A 23,669-nucleotide genomic window follows, 5' to 3' on the forward strand; every position below is an offset into this window, starting at 1 on the left:
GACAATATGTAGTGGGGGTCCCTGCTTCATCTCTCTCTCAGCTCTCTCTCAGGTCCTTGGCCTATAACACGTTGAAGACCCTGCTTTACTTCCTCTAACTGTAGGGATAATGTCCCAGTCCAGACCAGTTGATCTGCTAACCCAGTGCTACTCAACCCGCGGCCCGCGGGCCGCATGCGGCCCGAACGCAGTGTCTTGGCGGCCCCCTCATGGTCAAAAAAAAAAGAAGATTGTTTTTTTAAATTTGTAAGCACAGGATAAAAATATACATTTCCGTTCAAATATATGGGTTGCTAAAACATTTTTCAAAAACAAACAGACAGACATACATACAGGTGCGTCAATTGTTACAGGTATAATGCATAGTTTTCTATGCATTTCGGGTTTTTGGGGGGTTTGACCCCCACATTTTTCCGGCCGCGCGGCATTGCCGCGCGCCCAGGATAGGTGTCCCTTATTTCAATCTCTGGGAGTTGGCAACCCTAACCTTGCCATACCTTAGCTTTTGCTGAACTGATGCCACTGGACATACACACAAAATAAACTGGTACAGTGAAAAGAATATGATGTCAAAATGTACATTTTCTTGTGTGTTACAAAATCGAAAAATCCAAAATAGGACCGTCATTTTTATGGCGGCCCCTTGGACTTTTGGTATTTTGCTGAGTGGCCCCTGAGACATCTTAAGTTGAGTAGCCCTGTGCTAACCACATCTTTTAACACCATCATGGTGTTAAAAGACACCTCTGGACCTTACAGCTCAGATTCATCCACTGTTGTCTCATTCCACTCCTCCACCTCTCAACTCACCACCCTCCTCCTTCGATCCACTCCTCCAGTTGTTTATCTCCCCCTCTCTTCATCATCATCATCATCATCATCCCTCCATCTGGTCCTGAGAGCTCCGTTCTCCGTTCTCACAGTGGAGTCATTTCAGGTCAGTCACCGCCCAATGAGCTGGGACCACTGTGTGTCATGCTGGAGTGTGTGTGTGTGTGTGTGTGTGTGTGTGTGTGTGTGTGTGTGTGTGTGTGTGTGTGTGTGTGTGTGTGTGTGTGTGTGTGTGTGTGTGTGTGTGTGTGTGTGTGTGTGTGCGCACGTGTGTGCGCGCGTGTGTGTGTTTATTCGTTTTACTATTACGATCCATGTTGGGACCACAAATCCACACAAGGATAGCAATCATTTTCAAAATTGTCCTTGTCGGTACATTTTTCAGGCCCCCTTGAGGGAAAGGGTCATTTTCATGGCTTAGAAATATTGGCCCCAATCAAGATTCTGGTTGGGGCCAGGGTTAGGATCAGGCATTTAGGGGTTAGGGTTAGGACTGGGGTTAATGTTAGAGTTAGCGTTACAAATGGCACACAAACAAGTAAAAATTGCATTTTTAGCAAAGAATTGCTTTCGCGGTCCCCACAAGGATATAAGTGTGTACCTGTGTGTGTATGTATGTGTGTATTGGTAGTTGTAGGCCTTTCTGTGTACACAAGAGTTATCAAGTCATTATCCTTCAGAGTCAGAATCAGTAAGACCTTTATTGTCATAACCAGATGCGTGTACTGTACAAGAAATTTGACTCATGTACAGTGTAAACTCAGAACTATTCCTCTTTCCAGCAAATGGAAACTCACTTTATTGCCAGTATGTAGGACATACTGTATAGGAATTAGTTAGGGCTAGGGGTGTGCCGATCGTGCCAAACGATACGATACGATATTGGGCTCACAACTTCGATACGATTTCGATACGATACGATACGCACTTTTTTATTATGAAAATATATATAAAGCAAATAATATATATAAAAAAGCAAATGCAAACAAATAATTCTGTTTTTGCATTATTCAGACATGCAAACTTGTAGCTTTTCAGCTACAATAGCCGTTTTTAATCCATATAGGGCAATAGTGTGACACCTGACCCGAAAAAAAACATGTTGTCACCCTTTTCACCTCGGGGCTGTTTGCATGCCTGATTATTATTATTGTAAAAAAAAAAAAAAAAAAGATATTTTTCCCCCAAAAACTATACATATCGTCACGAAAACGTATCGCGATATATCGCGGGACGATATATCGGCACACCCCTAGTTAGGGCAATAACAAATTACAGTACATAAGTCAATGACTAGACAATAAACAGTCCTTCACAGATGTCAAGCATGGCATTAAACATCACCATGAGTTTGGGTTAGACTGGCGGGTGGAGGGGGAATGAACTGGATCTTTCAGTTCACACTACAATCAACATGAACCAGGGAGGCGAAGCGCTCTGTTCTGCCTCCTCTTCCTTTGTTATGCAAAAACAGAGGGGCTTCTACATTCAGAAAAAAAAAACAGACTGTTTATAATTAACCTGCCCTTCAATAAGCTCTGAGAAAAGCAGCTCATTTACAGCCCCGCAGAACATCACGGACGGATACGTCATTTGAAAGGCCTGTTGTATTCCTTCTAATGCAGTGGTTTTCAACCCTTTTCATATCAAGGTCCATTATTTATTCTGCATTCGAGCCACGGAGCACCGTTTGATGAGATTTAGACTCTCAGACCCAAGATTTAGAATATGTCGTTGTCGTTGGACAAGATTTTGTCCGCAATTCCATGCTGTATTGATGTTGGTACCATAGGAGAGATAGCAGGCCAACGTTGATCAAAATAACAATTCTTTGATTAAGTAATGCAGATGTTTAACAATCATTTTACATCATTTAACATAAAATAAAACCAAATTCTACTGTGTACTCCATAGACACTTTTTTTTTAAACAGACAACAATAATGTTTCTAGACACTTAACTGCTTGATGTACGTAAGGGTCCATTTGGTTTCATTTTACATTCTCAAGAGTTAAAGATCTAATAAGGGTCCATTTGGTTACCAATTTAGCTGGGGACCACCTGGAACTTCCTCAAGGACCACTGGTTGAGAACCGCTGTTTTAGAGCGCAACATGATCTTCAGCCAATAAAATTCTAACTTTATAAGGTGACTCCTTCTCTCTCTCTCATGCTTTCTCTCTCCCTCCCTCCGTCCCTCCCTCTGTGTCCAGGCATCCTGTCGGTGTTGTCTCTGTCCTCCGAGTGCACGTCTCTGGCCTCCGAGTTGCCCAAAGTGTCCTACGTGAAGGCCATCGACATCTGGCTGATCGCCTGCCTGCTGTTTGGCTTCGCCTCGCTGGTGGAGTACGCCGTGGTCCAGGTGATGCTCAACAGCCCCAAACGCATAGAGGAGGAGAAGGCCAAGATGGCGGCCAAGGACAAGGCGGAGGGGAAGACACCGCCGGCCAACGCGAAGAACAACGCGGTCAACGGCACCCAGGCGACGCCGCTGCACGTCAGCACCCTGCACATCAGCACCGTGCACGTCAGTACCCTGCATGTCAGTATCCCACGTATCAATACAAATTACAATGCATATCAGTGCCCTGCAGTGGTGTACTTACTGTAAGTAGGTGTTTTTACTTTACCGGAGTATTTCCAGTATTCAATACTTTTACTTCTACTCCACTACATCTCCGAGACAAATATTGTACTTTTTACTTCACTACAATTATTTGAAAACTTTAGTTACTAGTTACTTTGAGGATTTTGAATGTTATTACAAAACATACATTAACCCCTTCAGCCCTATATACACTTTGGCTATTTGAAAATAGCCAATCTACAAGCTTGTGGAACTGCTGTTTTTTTTACCGTATACATGACAAACTTGTGATATGGGACTTTCTGCGTAATGAGTACTTTTACTTTTGGTACTTTAAGTACATTTTGATGTCAATACTTTTGTACTCTTACTCATGTAAATTTTTAACACCAGACTTTTACTTGTAACAGAGTATTTCTACATTGTGGTATGTGATACTTTTACTTAAGTAAAACATTTCAGTACTTCTTCCACCACTGGTACCTTGCACGTCAGTACAGTCATATCAGTACCCTGCACAACAGTACTCTGTACTGGAGAGACAAACATTAGGAAAGCTGAGAGGGAGACAGTGTAGGAGAGACAGACAGTAGGAAAGCTGAGAGGGAGACAGTGTAGGAGAGACAGACAGTATAGGAAAGCTGAGAGGGAGACAGTGTAGGAGAGACACACAGTAGGAAAGCTGAGAGGGAGACAGTGTAGGAGAGACAGACAGTAGGAAAGCTGAGAGGGAGACAGTGTAGGAGAGACAGACAGTAGGAAAGCTGAGAGGGAGACAGTATAGGAGAGACAGACAGTAGGAAAGCTGAGAGGGAGACAGTGTAGGAGAGACACACAGTAGGAAAGCTGAGAGGGAGACAGTGTAGGAGAGACAAACATAAGGAAAGCTGAGAGGGAGACAGTGTAGGAGAGACAGACAGTAGGAAAGCTGAGAGGGAGACAGTGTAGGAGAGACAGACAGTAGGAAAGCTGAGAGGGAGACAGTGTAGGAGAGACAGACAGTAGGAAAGCTGAGAGGGAGAGAGTGTAGGAGAAACAGACAGTAGGAAAACTGAGAGGGAGAGAGTGTAGGAGAAACAGACAGTAGCCTTTCTGTGGACTTGATGCCCCGCTCTCTGGCTCTTGGTCAGAAAAGCTGATCTCAGCCATCTGTTGTGAGAGAAGGAGAGAGAGAGAGAGGAATGTGAGTCTGTTGGCTCTGTTGCTATGTATGATACTGTGGCTTCCATTTGCTGGAAAGAGGAATACTGTATGTCACATTTAAAGCTACAGTCTGCACATGTGAAGTAGGGTGTTTGTTTCTTATCATCTGGGATGTCTGATATAAAACAGTGCTTTTTTTCAGCGGTGGAAAGTAATTAAGTACATTTACTCAAGTACTGTACAATATTTAGGTATTTTTTACTTTAGTGGCGTATTTCCAATTTTCAGTACTTTACTAAAATATTGTACTTTTACTCCACTACAATTATTTGAAAACTTTAGTTGCTAGTTACTTAGTAGAATTTGATTATTATTACAAAACATTTGGTAACCACTACAGCCCTATATACATTTCGGCCATTTGAAAATAGCCGATCTACAAGCTCACATTGCGTTGCATTGTGAGCTTGTAGATCACTTTTTTATACATTTTATATATTTTTTTGAAAACATATGAAATGGGACATTCTGCATAATGAGTACTTTCTACTTTTGGTACTTTAAGTACATCTTGATACCAATACTTTTGTACTTTTACTCAAGTAAATATTTTATTCCGGACTTTTACTTGTAACAGAATATTTCTACATTGCAGTACTTTTACTTAAGTAAAACATTTCCACCTCTGGCTTTTTTATATACTGTAACTACCGCTTCTCTCTGCTCCCGCAGGTTGGGGAGACTCGTTGTAAAAAGGTGTGCACGTCCAAGTCGGACCTCCGTACCAACGACTTCAGCATCGTGGGCTCTCTACCGCGGGACTTTGAGATGTCAAACTTTGACTGCTACGGCAAACCCATTGACCTCGGCGCCGGTCACGGCAAGTCCCACACCAAGCAGAAGAAACCGCCTCCCCCGAAACCGGTCATCCCCTCTGCCGCCAAACGCGTTGACCTGTACGCCCGCGCACTGTTCCCCTTCACCTTCCTCTTCTTCAACGTCGTTTACTGGTCCGTGTACCTGTGAACGGCCTCCCTCACCTCCTCCCTCCTCTACCTCGCTATACAAGCTCCTTACTGCTCACTTTTTATTTTAAGGGCTTCACTCCAAAATGATAGAGATATCCACCGTGTTGACGTCAGTGCTGCTCAGAGGCGATATGCTTATCAACCAGTGCCATTATAGTTGTACTACCTACCCAGTTCTATTTTTTTAAATATTGAACAAAGAGTATCCTAAGAGTTTTTCTATCTTTGTAAAAAATTGATTCATGGTGTTTTGGAGTGAAACCCTGGTTTTATTGATATTGGCACTAGAGAGAAAGGCACAGCATCACAAGATTAATTCTTGTGATGAAGGGTCTATAAATAAATCCACAATCAAAAAGATAGATAATTTATTTAAAATAATATTACTGCAGAGATCTATGAAAGAGCACTGTAAATAAGTACTGTATACCCCCTGGCCATTCCCTGGGAACTCGCTATAGGTTGCAACTTTTATTTAGCCTTCAGTACGATGTATATGATTGTGAGTTCCTTGCATGTTGAAAATTGCATGTATATGAATATATTATATATAAATATAAATGTTATTTATTAGAGTTTTGCTATGATTTGCATTTGCAGAGACTCTGTGTGGATCTGTGAAACACCTTGTAAACTGTTCTGATGGTTAATGTGACACTGCCACTCGTTAATGCCGTTAATTGTAACGTTTGGTAACGAGCTTTCACTCAATCCCGTCATCCCCAGTCCAACCCACTCATATCTTGTATAAAAGGGTCACTACTGCGTGGCCATGTATTTTGTGAAATTTACACGGAAACTATTAAAGTTATAAAAACCTTAATGTGTCGGAAGAGTTCTTATTCAGTGAAGGTTATCAACAGTGTTGCTTTTTTTTTAAATAACCTATTTTATATAAAACCAAATTGAATACAGTTTGTATTTTGTATAATAACCTATTTTATAACACATAGGATAGGCCTACAGAGAAACCAGATGTATTAACCACATGAACCCTAGTATCCCTATTCTGGGAATGTCTTAATAGTTAAACAGTTCACCGAAAACAGCCCATCTACAAGCTCACAACGAGCTTGTAGATCTGCTAGTTTCAGTGAAGAGATTTGGTGTAGAGGGGGAAATAAGGAGGGGGCCCAGTACAGACCTCTGGAGGACCCCAGTCAACAAAGTATATGGCTCATTTGAATCATTGTGTTAAGATATTATGCAGTAAAGAGGATAGAAAAAGAGTAACATATCTAAAGATTAAGAAAAAAGTAAATTTATTACTAACATCAAACTTACGGTTACAGCAACTGACTGTTAAAGTAACAAAAAAAGGGAAAGCACAAGTCTTTGGGGAGGCCAAAGCCTAAACAACAAACAAAAACACAACCCCACCTGAAAAAGAAAGACTATGCCAGACCAAACAAAAAAACGTATCTACCCTATCTGAACATAATCAGATTAAAAAAGGGGGGAATTAAAATAAATGGCAGCACATCCATACCCTGAGCTTCCCTTGTCTTTATTTTGCACACAAAACAGTTTATGATACAGTCTGCTTAACAAGAAACACTCTAACAGCCAGGCACTCTCAGGCTAAGGATTCATCATGTGGTGTCTGTGAGGAATGGCAAAAAGGTGCTGCGTTGCCCTGGTCCAGAGCGTTAGTGAGTTCTCTCTAACGCTCTGCCAGGCGCGCTGCTCTGCTCATAGACCGAATATTCCACTGCCGTGCGAGGTCTCCGTCTTTAGTAAAAAATAAACAAAACAATTTCGCTACTCACCAAAACAAAGGCTGTTTTGTGGTGCTGAAAGTCTATTCTCCAGGGTGGGAAGCCTCTCAGGACCCCTGGCCCGGATACAGAAATATTAACTGGGGGGGCATTAATAAATGCTGGGGGGGCGGCTTCCTCGGAATTTTTTTACGTTTTATTTAACGTTTTTTCCGGCTGTTTGTGTAATACTGCTTCCTATGGTCTTTTGGGCTTGTTTTCCTAGGCTTCTTTCTCTCGCAATATCTGGCAACACTGCCCATGGAAAAATCAGGGCAGAGGATTATTTGAATTGTGCAATGATACATGATGGAATATGATTAAGGATTATTTTGATTATGGTAAGCTCACATTTCATATCATGACATAAATGTAGCTTTCACAAAAAAAAAAAATTTTTTTGGGGGGGCAGTCAGGGCATTTGGGGGGCATTGTCTATGAGCAGAGCAGCACGCCGGCAGAGCGTTAGAGAGAACTCTGGACTTTTCCTTCAATCTCCACTGCCTCTCTACCCTCCAATCACTATGGAGCACTGAAAATTCCTGTTAATGTGTATTTTCAGACATTTAACCACTTAAACCGTCAATACTTAGTGAACTTGACCTTTCACTCTGTAGCCACTTAGTCTACACCAATCTCTTCGACGAAAATAGAGGCGTTGTGAGCTTGTTGATCTGCTATTTCTGGCCAAAGTTCTTCTCAGAATAGGGATACTAGGGTTCAAGTGGTTAATGTAAAATATTTGGCCGCCCACCTGTAGTAACTCTGATGACCCCCTAGGGATCCCGGACCCCCTGTTGAAGACCCCTGGTTTAGAGTGTGTGTTGTGCTCCCAGCAGCACCCCAGCAATCTGTGCGATCTGTATACAGGTAGGTAGCCTATCCTCCTGAGAGTTACTAATTAGAGAGAAGAAACCCATTGATCTCCTGCTGAGACGCACATATTAAGCGTCAGCACAGCTGTTTCTTCCGCAGAGCGTCTGACCCGCTCTAATCCACCAAAACCAATATCAATTATTCATAGCAAACATACAGGGGCAATACGCCCTCTGACTACCATTGCGAGACTTCTCATGAAAGCCGTCTGTGGCGTAATGAGGCGAGATAGATGGCCACCTGATGTCATGACATTGAACTGGGCGCGGTGGAGCAGAGCAGAGCCGAAAGCCGGCCCGTCTGATGAAGGCTTAAAGGACAACACAAATGTCACCGCTGAGATAAGGGCTTGTTTGGGGATGTTTGCTCAGACTATTATTGTCTCAGACGGTCATCAGCAGCAACTGTTTCGCTAGATCCATCAGTACACACTCACATACACACGCGCACGCACGCACCCACCCACAAACGCACGCGCGCGCGCGCACACGCACACGCACACACACACACACACACACACACACGACACGACACGACACGACCCCCCCCCTCTCTCTCTCTCTCTCTCTCTCTCTCTCTCTTTCTCTCTTTCTCCTGGCTTGAGTAAGACACTGAATCACTACCTGATCATTGGTTCCCTCCGCTATGTGTGTGTGTGTGTGTGTGTGTGTGTGTGTGTGTGTGTGTGTGTGTGTGTGTGTGTGTGTGTGTGTGTGTGTGTGTGTGTGTGTGTGTGTGCGTGTGTGTGTGCCTGTGTGTAGTCATGTGTTCAACCCACATGACAAAAACATGTATAAGGGGCCCCCACTTAAAATGCATCAAACAATAGAATGTATAAATGTGTCATAATTATTTGAGGGCCCCTGTGAGGCCCCAGCACCTATGGATCCATCCTAACTTCTCATCTTCAATACTGAATGAAGAGTTTGTGCTCTTTATTGCCCTCTACAGGTCAAGGCTGTTAGAATCACAGTCACTGTAAGCCTACTCTACTCACCCTACTGGTATTCCACATAGAAGGAATTTGACTTGGTGAGATGCTCACATGGAAGACATTAGACATTACACATGATTATTATAAAGAGTACAAAAGCAAGAGCAAAATTTCAATGAAATGAAAATGAAAACAAGAATTATTTAGGCCAAAACGTGAAACCACCTCTTATAGCGCCACCATGAGGCCTATTTGAACACTTTGGGGTGGTGGTTCTTCCTTGGCCTACTGGGGGTGTGCGTGCTAAGTTTCACACAGATTTGATGTTGTGTTCATTATTTGTGGCATTTTGTGCAAACGGGCCCCTCTTGCAAACTTTAAAAGCCAATTGCTGCCAATCAGAATGGAATATCAACTGCTCACATAACTACAGAGATATGGTGTACCGATTTGTATGAGGTTTGGACCAAATCTGTAGGAGTAGTAGCAAAACTCATGTTTTGATAATGCCATTATGGGCTGTCTGTGGCATAATGGGGAGTTGCGGCATGACTCATGAGCCAAGAAAAGGTTTTGGGGTAGCGGGTCATCCTTGGCCTACAGGGAGTGTGCATGCAAAGTTGCATGCATGGCAATTGGTCCAGTGGTGCCGGAGATTAGCTGTTCACAGACAGATGGACACACACACACACACACACACACACACACACACACACACACACACACACACACACACACACACACACACACACACACACACACACACACACACACACACACACACACGCACACACACGCACACTCACACACACACAGACACACGGATGGGCAGGGGCGAAAACATAACCCCCTGGCCTTCGGCTGTCCAGCCTGGTGGAGATAATAATCAGTCTTCTTCTGGGTTTAAAATGGAAACCACCTAGCATATTCTTTAGTACAAATAGGGAAATTGGTCCTTCATAAGGACATCCTGGTCAGAACAACAGGAACCCTTCTCATGATTGCTTTGATCGCCGAGGCAGGACTGTCACTTCTCAGCAGGTGTGTGTGTGTGTGTGTGTGTGTGTGTGTGTGTGTGTGTGTGTGTGTGTGTGTGGGTGTGGGTGTGGGTGTGTGTGTGTGTGTGTGTGTGTGTGTGTGTGTGTGTGTGTGTGTGTGTGTGTGTGTGTTGCATCCCACTGTTTGCCAGCTCAGTAACCTATGTCAGCCAGTCAGGTTTCTAATCCAACAGGATTTGTCAGCAGGAGGCTGCCAGCAGGTCAGTACCACTACTGTAGGTCTACCGCACTTGACTTCATAATAGCATGGTGTTTATTTCATATTTAATCCCCTGTACACCATCTGTGAAACAGTTTGTGGTGAACCTGTTAATTAAGAACGCTCAAATATTATGTTGAAATAAGGTGACTTGAATGCTGAAATATGTATGTTCATATGGCATATATGTATCTGCATTTACTATGTATGTGTTTGTTTGTTGCAAAGGAGACCACTTTCACCAGGGTTGAAAGTGGACATTTCCACGCTTTGTCTGACGGTGGTGCGGAAGACCAGTTCAAAGGGAGGAGTTTATTTTAGTTGGTGTGACAAAGGGGGCTCAGGAATAGACCAAATTGTTGAGTCACCGTGACAATGCAGACTCTACTCAGTGGCTCAGGTTCCCGGCACCATCCCCACCCATTTCCGCTAGCTTGAGTAAGACACTGTGTGTGTGTGTGTGTGTGTGTGTGTGTGTGTGTGTGTGTGTGTGTGTGTGTGTGTGTGTGTGTGTGTGTGTGTGTGTGTGTGTGTGTGTGTGTGTGTGTGTGTGTGTGTGTGTGTGTGTGTGTGTGTGTGTGTGTGTGTGAACGGGAGAATGTAACACACAATGTAGAGTTATAGAAGCTGTAGAAATGTACACCGTCCACTCCACTAGAGATGGATGGAGAGATGGAATGAGACAGACAGACAGACAGACAGACAGACAGACAGACAGACAGACAGACAGACAGACAGACAGACAGACAGACAGACAGACAGACAGACAGACAGACAGACAGACAGACAGACAGTACAACTACAGTCTTCTATTTTGACCAATGGGAGCTGCCCAGTACAACTACCGTGCAGTCTTCTATTTTGGCCAATGGGAGCTGACCATTTAAACCACAGTCTTTGGTTGGATACTTGTAGGTTAAATTCAAGCAGTTCATATGGTGCATCAATGATGATTAATGTTTAATTATCAGACAGACTGAGCTGTTTCTCTCTCTCTCTCTCTGACCTTGGCAATGTTCCCTGCTTGTTAGACTCAGTGAAACAGTTCTATTATGTGCTTAACCTAGATGGTTGTGAAGGAAATCCTCTGTGCTGCAAATTGACCAAATGGACCCTTTAATGGGCCTTGTTGAATATTTCTCTACTAATTGTTCCCACCGCTTCCTGGTGACACATGACCATTAGCCTCTACTGCGTCTTTTATTTTACACTCTAATCAATTTCCACTGTGCCGTGGGATCATGACACCACCCGCGCCTCCTCAAAATAGGGCAGAAAATCTGTATTTTCGCTGATTTCTCAGATTTCCTCGGTGCCAGTCTGTGTCATATTTTGGTTACAGGCCTAGAGTGGAACATATTAGCATATATTGCTGATGTCATTTGAACATCAGTAGACACTGGTGGAGAACCTACAACCTTGTGTTTAAAATACTGTTTGATCATTGAGTTTATCATCTTCATTATCATGATAATATTATCATATTATGATTATGCATATCATCAAATCATACATTATTTGTATCATTTATGGAACACAGTGTTTAAAACAAAAAGAAAACCAGGACAAAAACGAAATATCAAGACATTTTTATCAACATGTAAAAATATATTGATATATCTTCTCTTCTCCTTTGCTTTGCTCCTGGACTGATCTTTTATTATTTACCACGCTCGGTTGCGCATTTATCAAATCTCCTTTTCATTTGTGACAGGACATGTAGGCTGGTCTCTTGTTTCTCCAGGGAGGATAAGCTGGTTTCAAAAGGCAGATCGAAGAGAACAGCACAACAAAACAACAGCCAAGTGGAAAAAGTCATTTAGCGGCTGAATCACTTAGCTGACTTATATTTCCCCATGGAGCCAGACCAAACCAACCACATCCACTTGCTTTGTCTCTCTGACCATCTGTCTCTTTGTCTCTCCCTCTATTTCTTTCTCTTTCTGTCTTACTCTCTTCTCTTTCTCTCTCTCTCTCTCTTCTTTCTCAATTTCTTCTGGTGCCAGTATTAGATGGCCCTCTTTTTTGTATGATTTTCTAGGTCAGAATCACTCCTCTGCCCAGGTGTGTGTGTGTGTGTGTGTGTGTGTGTGTGTGTGTGTGTGTGTGTGTGTGTGTGCGTGTGCGTGTGCGTGTGCGTGTGCGTGTGCGTGTGCGTGTGTGTGTGCGTGTGCGTGTGCGTGTGCGTGTGTGCGTGTGTGCGTGTGTGCGTGTGTGCGTGATGGCCCAGCAGTTAACCGGAGGGCCGGGACTATTTTCCTGGGGAGAGTGCCATCAGAGGTGCCAGCAGTGATTCAGTGGGGATGCTGCCAATGGCCAGGTGGGCTGGAATACAGGCACCTCATAGAATATGCATCCCTTGATCTCTCCTTAAATCTGAACACTGTGAAAACGGGCCCCATCCCCCTGCACACATCATTTCAATACTATCACAGTCCACATGGGAGGTACTTTTACTTTACTTGAGTACTTCAATTTTTCGAGTAATTCTACTCTATTCTCTATCTACTCTACGCTACTCTATTTCTATAACTATTTTAGTTACTATTTACTTTGCAGATTTAGATTATTACAATAGCATATCTCAAGCTCACAAAGTGTTGCACCGCGACGCGTTGTGAGCTTGTAGATCGGCTATTTTCACTATATTTGAAATGGTGGTCAATTCATAATATATTTTTGTATGTTTGGGTCACAAGAGTCCCTTCCTAGAAATGTAGTGGAGTCAAAAGTACGATATGTTTATTTGAAACCTAGCGTAGTGAAAGTCATGTGATTGCAAAGAAAACATGTTCCAACAATGTACTTTAAGTGCAGTACTCAAAGTAAATTACTTACTGTCCACCACTGCTGACAGGTAAATGTTCTCTTGGTTTGAGGAGTGTAGTTTAGCACAGTGTGGGATGGGATAGGATAATTAAAAGGATCATTAAAAGGATCATTAACATCTAATAACATCAGTCTGGCAGCAGCAGGTGCACACACCACTTCAACCTAGACAAGGTCAAAGAGTTTGCTCTGACAATAATATATAATAATGTAAGAACTTATTTTTACAATCCCACAACATGACACATTGTGAGCTTGTAGATCTGCTATTTTTTAAGGGGGCTGGCACAAAATATTTTCAAATGGGAGTCTGCAACCTAATACCAATCAATTTTGATTACTTTTGATGCAGTAATGGTCTTTTTCATTTGTCTTTCTTTTTTAGGTATTAAAACGGTCTTAAAGTCCTTTAATTGTCACTTCACTGTCATCTGGGGACCCCTGCAAAATCATGTGGGGACCGCTGAGTTAGAGTGTGGTATATTCACTGACATGTTACCTAAGTGTTGTTGTTGTCTGTAGCTATTTTCACAGACAATGCAATTTGGGAAACCATTCTGTTAAACAAAGACAATCTGTGGAGAGATTAGCCTGTACTGCTGACAATGTAACATTAGTGCTGTCCATGGTGCTGAAATGTGCTATTCGCTCTGCTCTGTCCATGTGATGCATGCAGCATGTGTCCCTATACCCCCGGGGTCTGAAATGTGTCGGTTGATTATGCTCTGCCGCACTATATGTGTCTTGCCCTTGCCGACAACAAGTCAAGTGCTTGTTGCCTTGTCAGCAAGCGACACCAATCTTACCCATTGGAGCATAAATTGAGCTCTTCACTCCAAATCTAGAGTAATACAAACGCTTTTTTGCATTGCTATGCAAGCTGGAACAAGGGTTTAAACCAGTGGGTCTCAAACCTTTTAATTTTAAGGACCCCGGTCCCCCAGTTTAATAAGCAATAGGCCACGGACCCCCATTTGATACCATTTGCTATCTCTGGGACCCCAATCTATACTATGAAATCCCATAACTCGCCAAACCGCACCAATGCAACTCCTTGCAACAAAACAGTTTTAAGGTCAACGCACCAATGCAACTCTTAGCAACTGCCATTGGGGGTAATGGTTGCAAGGTGTTGCATGGCGAATCATAGCCAATTAGGCTATGGCAGAACTAACTATTGTTTCATTGCTTTAAAACATGCTCCAAATTGTGCAGATTGTATTATTAGTAGGCTACTGGCTAATTACAATAGGCATATAGTGCTGTGCTAAAATAGTTGTACGCTGGTTTATTTATTATTATTATTTTAAAGACATCTTGATAGCCTATCTGTATCACATGACATGATGGTAGACTAGGGTCAGTGCTTAATGAGTCCAAGCTCAGTGCTTAATGAGTCTTCCAGTTTAGTAGACCTTGTATTGTGAATTTGTACTTCCATGTACTGTTGTTCTTACTAAATAAAGTACATCAATCAATCGATCAAAGGCTACTGACATAGTTGATAGCATATGTCACAGCCTACTGAAACATGATCTCTACGTTTTAACCAGAACACCTCCATTGATTTATTGATTGATTGATTGATGATTGATTCATCATCTGTCACCTCATGGGTGTCAATTTGACTCCCTTTGACCATCTGTGACGCACAGCCATCATCCAATTAAACTGTAAACCAGACCAAAATCAGCATTTTTTGGTTACTAAATATTACTTTGATATATAAACACATTTACCCTGAACGCAGCAATATTGTGCTCTTCTTATAAACCCGTTTATAATGCTGTGTTAAAATACAGTTTCCGATCGATAACTCCACAACCACATGCTCCTCGTGAGTTGCAAGGACCCGAGTGTGAATGAATCCACTCCCATCATGTTGTCTCTCTGCCCTCCGTTAGTAGCCTATAGGCTCCGATCTGCATGCACTCAATACCAAGGGGAGGGGAAGCCAAATAGCCTATAAGATGGAACATTAATGAGCATAATATGACATATTATTTCTAATGGCTTCAATTTATAGTTAACACGTAACTTATGGGAGTATTACAGCCATATTTTATATGAGAACTGAATTAAGCTTAATAAACTCAAAAGGAGTTGATCATCTTCAATTATAAGAACCGGTATAGGCGAAAAGTGGTAGGCTATAACTTTATTTTACAAGCGAACTCATCCTATACCTATACGGAGTATAAATTAGACTTAAATAATAACGTGACAAATGATGTTTGAGTATAGGATCTAGTTGAACCCATTTAGACCTGCATGCATCTGTGTCATTTTAGATTTCTTTGGCTATTCAAAAATAGTACATATACAAGCTCACATTGTAGATCTGCTATTTTTTGAAACAATCTTGAAGGCATCTGTGTCATTTTTAGATTCATTTGGCTGTTCAAAAAATAGCAGATATACAAGCTCATAGCGCGGCACCGAGTGCTGCTATGAGCTTGTAGATCTGCTATTTTTTTAAATCTTGAAAATGTGTGCAAATCTTTGAATATATATATTAAACAAACAAACAAAAAGAAAGAAAAAAAAGAAAAGAGACTTGGGAGTCGTAATGAGCTCGGCTCTCGTCGTGTGTTCTCGGCTCTCATTAACATTCCTCACTTGTGGGTGTGAAGCTGAACGGAGCGGAGGAGGAGAGCAGAGAGAGTCCCTGCACTCTGGAGGAGAGACACCACGCTGCGACTAAACAGGGGGAAAAAGAAGATAAATATACATTTTGTTTGCTCAACCGCGCATATACCTACCTATAATAGCACCATTCTGTATCTGCTGGTGGAAAACAGCGCCTGGAGTTATTTTTTTCTCTTCTTCTTTTCATTGTCAAGGACCCCCTAAATTTATATATATTTGTAGACCCAACCTTCTGAAAATATTTTGTGCCAGAGACAAGATCCACAAGATTTTGTGGATTTGAAAACATTCCTAAATTGTCACTTTTTTCTCCCAGGATTTTTCTTTGAAAACAGCAGATCTATACAGCCTAAGCTCACAACCACCTGCAAACTGGTCAGCGCGGCACGTTATTTCCTCCAGGCTTGGAAGTCTTTATAATGTGTGGGATCTAAACATCTTTGTTTTTGCTGGAGGGAATACAACGAGGCTTTCCTGACTGTCTGCCGTGGATGTGGACATCTTCTGTGGACATCGTCATCTGCTGTGGATGTGGACACTGGACACCCCAACAACTGTGGACATGCAAAAGATAGTGCATTTATCCGTGTTTTTGCAGCTGTCTTTGTGGGGATGTGCGCTCGGAGGCTCGCCCAGTGTTCAGATTGGTAAAAAACTATTACAATAAATAATAATAATTGCACTGAATTAAATGAACTGTCTTCGAACCATGCAGAATAGTTTGCGGATAATGTTGAAGACACAATGATATTATCAAAACATTGAGCTGTAAAGCCTAATAATCTAGAATAGTCGTGTATAGGCTAGAATATAGACCTGGGTGGTAGAAATAAAACATGTATCAAACTGGAGACTTGGTGCGTAATTCTGAAGAAAACCATGTAAAATCAACATTGGACATTTTTGATAGAGATAGATAGATAGATAGATAGATAGATAGATAGATAGATAGATAGATAGATAGATAGATAGATAGATAGATAGATAGATAGATAGATAGATAGATAGATAGATAGATAGACCGACCGACCGATATATAGATAGATAGATAGATAGATAGATAGATAGATAGATAGATAGATAGATAGATAGATAGATAGATAGATAGATAGATAGATAGATAGATATAGCCAAGATGGGTGGGTGGATGGGTGGATGGATGACAGACAGACAGACAGACAGACAGACAGACAGACAGACAGACAGACAGACAGACAGACAGACATGGTAGCCTATACGATATGGTGATTCGGTGAATTGAATACACAGTGACAGGACCCCAATGGAAACAACAAGCCATAGTGCTTTATTGGGTTTAATCCCATTCAGCATCCCTTTGTCCTTTGTATAGAACTGTAGGCTACTTTCTGTGTTTTTTGCAAACTGCTAAATAAAGTATTCAATCAATCAATCAATACTAAAGTTATAAGTATATGTATGTTTTCAGGGGGTCTGTTTCCCAGAGGACGGACGGACAGACAGACAGACAGACAGACAGACAGACAGACAGACAGACAGACAGACAGACAGACAGACAGACAGACAGACAGACAGACAGACAGACAGACAGACAGACAGACAGACAGACAGACAGACAGACAGACAGACAGACAGACAGACAGACATATACTATAGTTTATAATAAGTATAATGTGTGTTTCCAGGGGGTCTGTTCCCCAGAGGTGCGGACCAGGAATACAGTGCCTTTCGGATAGGAATGGTCCAGTTCGGCACCACTGAGTTCAGACTGACGCCACACATTGACAACCTGGAGGTGGCCAACAGCTTCGCCGTCACCAACTGTTGTGAGTAAACACATCATTCATTCATTTTAGGCTGGTATCTGGTTTGGTGCTGTTGCTGGGTTTGTTGTTTCCTCCTAAGAAGAATGACACTGTCCAGCCTTTTCATTGTGATCATAGACGAGATTTGGATTAATGCAGGGGTCTTCAATAGGGGGTCCGGGACCCCCTAGGGGGTCCTCAGAGTTACTACAGGGGGGCCACTTAATTAATATTTGTGTGATAGGATTCTTTTTTTTGGTTTACATTAACCACTTGAACCCTAGATAGCATCCCTATTCTGAGGGGAACATTAGCCGAAAATAGCAGATCTAAAGCTCACAACGCCTGGCAGCGAGGCGAGGCAAGCCAACACAACACTGTGTTGTCAAACAAGTATGAAATCTATGAAAAAGTTAAATCGACAACACAATTTTATACAATATATAGAGGTCCCTGCTTCATCTCTCTCTCAGCAGCTAAGGGGTCCCTGGCCTGAAAAATCTGGAAGACCCCTGGATTAATTGAATCGTCAAGTAATGTCCATGGGCAGGCAGGCTCATTATGTTAATAACAGTATCATCTCATAATAAAAAAACATAGCCTAAAAAAGCGGCTCTGAGGCCGAGTCATTTACACACACTGTGGTAGACCCAATATGCTACATTTATAAATGTTTAATATGGACATTTTTTTTTTTAATCGTTCTTCTAATAAAGAAGCCTATTGGCTTCTTTGTGAGAGAAGAATGCAGGAGCACCATCGTGTTGGCGCGTGCGTCCGTGCGTGTGCACACGCGACTGAGTGAAAGTTGGTTTCCACGGTAACGGTCTGTCACGGGGAACAACGTCTTTCGTTCAACCCACTCATTTATAATTGCCTATATATAGGCCCTATTAATAATTAACAAAATAAATAAAATAAATAAAATAAATAAAATAAATAAAATAAATAAAATAAATAAAATAAATAAAATAAATAAAATAAATAAAATAAATAAAATAAATAAAATAAATAAAATAAATAAAATAAATAAAATAAATAAAATAAATAAAATAAATAAAATAAATAAAATAAATAAAATAAATAAAATAAATAAAATAAATAAAATAAATAAAATAAAATGCTATTGATACTTAAAAAATATTTTTTTGTAAAATACTTTACTAATGTACTTTTTCCACCACTGTGAGAATCACGCTTGGGCGCTATCTGTTATGGATAGCCAATTAATAGTGGCCAATTGTGTGGCCAAGACAATTGGCTACTATTAATTGGCTATCCAACAGATAGTGTTTTTTTAATCAGTACAGCCCACACAGTTCATTAGTGGTTGCCAAGCGACCCGTTTGGTTTCTTCACTCAGCTACAAATGTAAATGTAAGATCTTGATTTGAGCATGCGCCAATGATCGTCAATTACCATATATAGAACTTCCGGAGTGGAGGGAGACGTGCGGGCGACAGACTAGAAAGGATCATCAGGTCAGACAGCATGACAGCTGTCAATCAAACTGATGAGAATTTTCTGAGGGATTTTTTTCTCCAGTATGGAGTATGGAATATTATACCCCAGTATGTATGGAATATTACATTTTTATATAATATTGTGCCCAGTGGGCAGTGGTTCTCAAAGTGGAGTCCGGGTGGGGACCCCCAGGGGGCCTTTAAGGGGGTCCCCAGCAAAATTAGTTAATATAACATCCAAAATCATTTAAACCATTTCTACTCTTTCTAGCTCACAACACGTTGCAATGTGACATGTTGTGAGCTTGTGGATATATATATATATTTTTTAATATTTTTTTTATTTTTTATGTGAAAAATTTCAATGTTTTAACAACTCAAATCTTGTGGGGTTCCCTGGCACAAAATATTTTCAGATGGGGTTCCGTGGGCCAAATTCGTTTCATCTATATTTTTGGGGTCATTGATATGAAAAAGCAAATCAGTGCTAATGTAGCCTATGTCAAAATGTGGTATTCTCAATAGACTCTCTATAGTTTCTAGTTTTGTTTGTGTTTCTCATCCAAATTAACTTTTTACTTACTTTTTCAAAACAACTGAAGAGGACTCTGACTTGACCTGCCTGGAATCACTTGTTATTGTTTACCAGAGACTCGCAGACAAGTTGTTGCACAGATCAGTATTGAGTCCATGTAATTGTCTTCAGTCACAATGCGTTGCCCTTTCAGCTTGGCCGTCACCCATTGGCTTGTAACTCTCATGGTTTATCCGATCGATAAGAAAGCTTGCTGAATTATTTTCATGTTTTTTTGCGGTCTCGCTTGAAACAGATGAGGCTGTCCTGTTGTATGAGGATAGATCTACGATAAAGACCTATACACAGCCCTATACACAGCCCCATACGCACCCACACAAATAGTACCAATTGTCTTGTTTGGATTGGAACTGAAGAGAAAATTGATTCTCTGGGCTTAATTACTAATGACTTTTCTGTTTTCACTCGACATTAAATATCTTTGCAGAAAATAGATGATCGACAAGCTCACAACATGGTGAGTTTGTCGATCTGCTATATTCTGCGAAAGTTTTTCCAGAGTATGGATGCTGGGGTTTAAGTGGTTAAAGGTGCGTTGGAATTTGTTTTGTTAAAATAAATGTTAAATAGCTTTATATTCTGTAATCATTGCTACAAAGTGTTCGTTCAGTAACAGGTGTCTCCCTGTCTCTGCAGCTTTTCAGTTAGCCGAAAGTGCATTTACAGGTCGGGATACCAATTTTATCCAATCAGGAGAGAGAAGTCATAAAGAAAACAGGATAAACAAGTACAGTTGGAAGTGATGACACAAATAAATGAGCAGACAAAATTAGAATTGAAACACTATAATAATTGAAGTTGATAAATGGGTACTCTCTCCTAATTGGATGAAATTGGCTTCCCACCTGAGAATGTATTTTCTGTTTATTAAAGAGCTGAAGAGATGGGGAGACCCCTGTTAATGAACAAATGCTCTATCGATGACTATCAGAATATAGAGCTTTAACTTTTAACAAAACGTTTTGTTTTGACCAAACAAAATATCACACTACCTTTAACTTGTCATTTATTGTTGTCAATTGGTGTTGAAAGTTGACAAAGCCGCTGCATATTGAGTGATACTTTTTCTCAATCTAAAGTTGTAGTAAGATCAAGTGTTTTGGATGTTGGTGGTGGTTGTTGAAGTGTGATTTCCTCCCTGACATACCTCTGATACCCTCTGACATACTCCAGGCAGGAAAAACTGTTTATTCAATTAAATCCAAGCTGATCGGTTCAAAATCTTCAAGTAAAACGTACAAGTGAAGGGAAAAATGGATCTCATCACATATCATAATTCCATCTGTCATGTGACTGACGAACGATCAAAAGACAGAGTTCTCCTCCATTCTCAGCGGGCTCAAAGTGGGGTCCAGTCTAGGTTCCTTGAGGGGGTTCCAAATGGACCCCTACGACTCTGTGTACAAATGGAACCAAACAGACCCGCTAAAAGTTTGAGAACCATATTGGACTAGACTGAGAAATCAACACTGCCTGATGTGAACATAATTATGAAGGGAGTGAAGACAGAATGTGAATGGATGATTACAAGGACAGCTAATAGGGACAGGTGAGAGGAACGTGGTGCGCCATTGGCTGATTACAAAAGTGTTATGTGAGAAGAAAATTGGACTCAACTAAGAACAACTGAGGTGTGATAAGGAGTTAACCACTATCAAACTGGCGTGAAGTCCCCATATTTTGGCATTTGACATTGCATGGGAAAATAGCAGAAGAGCAGAGAAGAAGCTCACAACGCATTGCATCGCTGTGTGCAGTGAGCTTATAGTTCTGCCATTTTCACAGCGTGACATCATACTACAAAGTATAGAATAGTTTCGGGAACAGGATGTAGTACCCCACATGCAGGAACTCAAAACTCAAGCACTCAAACATCAAACACCGGACACGATGATTCACAAATAACGAAGATTTTACTTATATAACGAATAACAGTAAACAGTAAAACACAAGCACGCACTGAGAACATAGCAAAACACGCACAACACTATAACACTCTAACTCAGGAGTGGTTCTCAAACTTTTTTATGTCAAGGACCCCCAAATTGCCACTTCTTAGCCCACAGAGCCCCATTTGAAAAGATATGCCAGGGATGTATTTTTTGCCAGAAGATTTTGTACAGCTCTAGCAGTGATTCTCAACCATTTTAATTTCAAGGGCCCTCAGTTAGACATGCATTAGGCTACGGACCCCCATTTAAAGGCATTTCTATCTCTGGGACCCCCAATTTAGATTGTAAAATCAATGTTATTTTAACTCTGAGAGTGTACAAAATGGAATTTGGTTCCATTTGTACACTGTCAGAGTTACAGACCCATAAGGGTCCATTTGGTAACTGACTATCCATCATTTAGCTGGGGACCCCCTGGAACTCCCTCAAGGACCCCCAGGGGTCCACAGACCCCACTTTGAGAACCAATGCTCTAACTGATTAGCAGACAGGTTACCTGACCCTACAAACTTATGACCAAGCATTGGTTACACATTAGAACACAAGTCTTTATAGTCTGCAGGAGCTCGTCACCCAACCAGGCTCAGCTGGTCCTCGCAGGTGATGGCTATCAGACTCTCTCAGATGATTCGAAATAGAGGCAAGGCAAGGGAGGAGCAGAGGCATACAGTAGCAATCAGTCACTTCAGGGCCAAAACAGGGGCACACTGGACAACTCTGGAATGAGTCCATGGGTCTTTCAATTTACACTGGGGATTTTACTTCAGTGGGAAAAGTCCTCTGTGGGTGGTCAGTGACCCTTAAGGATCCATTTGGGTCCATTTCTACACTAGTCACACACAGACTAGTTAACCTACTGTACTGTAGGCTGGTAGAAAGGAGGGATATACTTTTAAACCAGTAGAGGGCAGTCTGCATTACAGAGCACTGTCCTCCCACATCCATATCCTCTTAACAGAAACATACTTTACTTTTAAAAAAAAGTTTATTTAATTTGATTAATATTTACATTTAATGAATGTATTAACTGTACGAAAAATATTTTCACCAACTTTTTTACATCTGTAAGTCTGTAATGTGACAATAAAGTTGAAGTTTAAGTTGACTCAGGCACAGTGGAGAGCGACAGGTCAAAGGACTAAGGTTACTTGCCAGACTCAAACCGTTGACACAGACAGCACAGTGTATAACCTGTAGGACTATAAGAACACAACAGTTCCCTCTTCAGGCAGGACGGAAGTCCTGGGCGAGCCTGAGATTTGTATCAAATAAGTAACAAACCTTCATAAATACGATGGTGTTGTGAGCTTGTAGAACTGTTATTTGCGGCAGTGGTGGAAAGTATTTAAGTACATTTACTCACGTACTGTATTCAAGTACAATTGTGAGGTACTTTTACTTTACTTGGAGTATTTTCCATTTTTTGATCATTTATACTTCTACTTCACTACATCTCAGAGACACAATTTTGTTACTAGCTACTTTATAGAGTTTGATTACTATTACAAAACATACATTAAAGCTGCACTATGTAACTTCTTTTGTGTGATTACAATGCTATTTTGTCCAATCTGTTTGGTGGAGTGTGTTAATACTATATAACTGTACACTTTGGGTGGTTGTATTTGGTCTCCCTGCTCTTCTATTGAGATCCTGTGTCTGGTTTGACACGACTGACAAGTGGTACTGCCTGAAGGACAACATTTAATCTCGGCAGGCAGGCTCTATTAGCTCATTGGTAGAAAGATTCAGCACTTGTGCGGGAGACCCTGGTTCGGATCCGGAGTAGAGCATAAAAGTTTTCAAAAGGTTTTGAAAATAGGCCTATGTAAAATGGGACATGCTCTATTATGAGTACTTTTACTTTTGACATTTTAAAGACGGGGTGCTGTGATTTTCAGTGATTCCCCCCCCCCCTAAAACATAATCATCAGGTATTATGGTTATACTAGGAGGAAGATTTTTTTCAAAAAAGTGTACAGAAA

At 41.3% G+C, this 23,669-nt stretch overlaps 2 protein-coding genes across 2 annotated transcripts in view; both read left to right on the forward strand.

Moving 5' to 3' along the window:
* glrbb (glycine receptor, beta b) overlaps nucleotides 1-5,606 on the forward strand; it is a 39,037-nt gene extending 33,431 nt beyond the window's left edge. Inside the window, exons 9-10 of the mRNA XM_080415377.1 lie at nucleotides 3,044-3,357; nucleotides 5,293-5,606. Coding sequence (XP_080271503.1) covers nucleotides 3,044-3,357; nucleotides 5,293-5,586 — 608 coding nt within the window. The 3' untranslated portion in view covers nucleotides 5,587-5,606. The remainder of the gene's footprint in view (nucleotides 1-3,043; nucleotides 3,358-5,292) is intronic.
* Nucleotides 5,607-17,592: 11,986 nt separating this feature from the next.
* Nucleotides 17,593-23,669, forward strand: part of gria2b (glutamate receptor, ionotropic, AMPA 2b) — a 60,422-nt gene continuing 54,345 nt past the window's right edge. Inside the window, exon 1 of the mRNA XM_080417027.1 lies at nucleotides 17,593-17,695. Within this exon, the coding sequence (XP_080273153.1) occupies nucleotides 17,608-17,695 (88 nt within the window). The 5' untranslated portion in view covers nucleotides 17,593-17,607. The remainder of the gene's footprint in view (nucleotides 17,696-23,669) is intronic.

Source organism: Gymnoscopelus braueri, assembly GCF_963280865.1.
Source record: "Gymnoscopelus braueri genome assembly, chromosome: 20".
In the NCBI taxonomy this organism is placed as follows: Eukaryota; Metazoa; Chordata; class Actinopteri; order Myctophiformes; family Myctophidae; genus Gymnoscopelus; species Gymnoscopelus braueri.